A 2,314-nucleotide genomic window follows, 5' to 3' on the forward strand; every position below is an offset into this window, starting at 1 on the left:
TTAGAAAGTATCCATTATTAAATCTACTTAAAGTACAGATACACGAAAATTGTACTTAAAATAAATGTACTTAAGTTCCCACCACTGTCAGTTCGTTATTTTATCATCTCAACATATGTGGAACAATTTTGTGTATCTGATCTGAGGCCAGCTGGGCTGCAGACGGACTGGAGCAGATCAGTTGAGAAGGCCTGGAGAAGATACGGCTGGAGGACGGAACCCGGAGTCGTTTACCCTGAAGTGAAACAGCCCACAGTAGTCCTTCCCCAGGCAGGTCTGGTCCAGAGGAACAATCAGCTCGAAGATCTCTTTGTGGAAGGTCAGCGCTCCGAGAGACGCCAGGAACCAGCAGTTTCCTGAGAAAAGACGGCCGGTGACCAACGGATCGGACGCCTGCAGACACCTGCTTTACCCAACTTACCAACTTGTCCCTGACCGAAGTCGAACCTGGAGACGCCATCGAGGATGAAGAATGGATTGGTCACAATGTCCTGAAATAAATGACAAAAAATCATTCAGCTGTTCCTAAATGTTGGAGCAGGAAAGAAACATAAACTCCAGACAGCCAGCGTTTTCTGAAAAGCCTCCAATGAGGCCGAGTCCAGAGGTCAGCCAGCCTGAGCAGATTCACATTCAGCAGATTCAACAGATCCGGTAGATCCAGTAGGAAGATCAGCTGTGCTTACTCTTGGTCTGAGCCACTGCACCTGCTGCGCCGGATCCAGCTTGCCCTGGCCCAGGGAGCGCTGGTCTGGAGGGAACGCCTCGTCTCTGAACAGCTTGTTTTGGGTCTGGAGGAACTGTTTCAGCTGCAGGTAGTCCTGCTGTTGGAACCGCTCCGGATTCTGCGACGTCCCGTAGCCGCGGTCCTTCTGCCGAGCGCTCATGATGTTCTTACACACACCGTGAACAGGCATGGCTGCTGGTTCAGGGTCTGCAAGGGCACACACACATCGATCTCCTGTCAGTCCGTCAGGAGAGGAGCTAACAACGAGCTATGCTATCAGCACAATCAATCAATCAATCAATCAATCAATCAATCAATCAATCAATCAAATTTTATTTGTATAGCACATTTCAGCAAGCATAGTCAAATTATCACACTGACCAGAGACACAACGGTGCTTTTGGTTTGTGCATCACAACCCAAACTTATTATGAACGGATCCTGTTTAGTTACTGTTAAATTCAGCGCTGCCTCCTGCTGCTCCTCCATCCCGATGCGCAGCAGGACGGTCCGCTGACTCAGCAGCGGCTCTTTTTGCGGGATGAACCAACATGCAGACTGCGGCAGAGATCCTCAGATTGAAGCTTTAACTTCGTTTCCAGATATTGTCTAAAAGTATTTTTATAAGAGCGTAAAGCTGCCAGGTTAGAAGCTTCAACAGCAAAGTGGCGCTGATCAGTTGGATGGAGGAAAAGCCCGACATCATGCCGCATTGTTGCACATTACTCCAGTAGTCTTTTTCTTTAAAATAAGTTTTTCACCACTATTTGCCTTTATGACAACAATCCAACAGAAAAGTTGCAGAGAGAGAGACAAGCGAACCAGAGGACGAGAGTCAGATTCCGAACTATGACGGTCTAAAGTTTATATGCGGGGCACCGCGCTGCGCCAACTACTGCGCCACGCAAAGTCCCTATTCCGGTAGCCTTTTGTAACGGTTTGGGTTGTGTGGAGGAGAGGAGGCGGTAAACTCGACTGGACGGTTAGTAACTCACAACCACACTGGTACTGAGAACTCCAGTGTCGTCCTTTAATAAAATGCTCTTCACCAACCTTACAAGCCCGGTTGAACGGCTGCTATACATTCATACATGAAATAAGCAGAGTCCAAGATAACCCGTAACGTCACTAAACATTAAGAGAGCTACGTGTCCGTCTCAGTCCAGGTATCCTACTGCATCCCTGCCAGCATGCCTAGGTGGGCCCCATGTGGGGGGAAAGGAGGGCTGATATATGGGTCTCGTATGGGTTTGTCCATTTAGGGCCCATGTAGGGCCCATGTGGGCTGTGGCCCTACATGGGCAATCCCATGTGGGGCCATCGTGGAACCCGCGGACAAACCCATATGGGACCCATATATCAGCCCTCTTTTTTCCCCCCACATGGGGCCCACCTAGGCATGCTGGCTGGGATGTAGCACGTTTCTCCCACGCTCTCCACAGAGAAGCAGTGGCGCATACACGTGACGTCATTAGATATACTAGAGTGTCTTAAAGAGAGACTACACAATTACGACTGTTACACTTTGCGGAAGTTTGCAAAGTTCCACAAGTTTGTGTTAAATTTGTTATTAACATTTAACACAAT

At 48.6% G+C, this 2,314-nt stretch overlaps 1 protein-coding gene across 2 annotated transcripts in view; it reads right to left on the reverse strand.

Moving 5' to 3' along the window:
* LOC103154186 (calpain-A-like) overlaps window positions 1–2,314 on the reverse strand; it is a 13,858-nt gene that overhangs the window by 7,981 nt on the left and 3,563 nt on the right. For both annotated transcript variants that reach the window (XM_007575380.2, XM_016662515.1), the window contains 3 exons: window positions 687–934; window positions 422–491; window positions 235–356 (listed from right to left, as the gene is read on the reverse strand). In XM_007575380.2, the coding sequence (XP_007575442.1) occupies window positions 235–356; window positions 422–491; window positions 687–917 (423 nt within the window). In that variant the 5' untranslated portion in view covers window positions 918–934. The remainder of the gene's footprint in view (window positions 1–234; window positions 357–421; window positions 492–686; window positions 935–2,314) is intronic.

Source organism: Poecilia formosa, unplaced genomic scaffold (genome assembly GCF_000485575.1).
Source record: "Poecilia formosa unplaced genomic scaffold, Poecilia_formosa-5.1.2 Scaffold376, whole genome shotgun sequence".
Taxonomy (NCBI): domain Eukaryota; kingdom Metazoa; phylum Chordata; class Actinopteri; order Cyprinodontiformes; family Poeciliidae; genus Poecilia; species Poecilia formosa.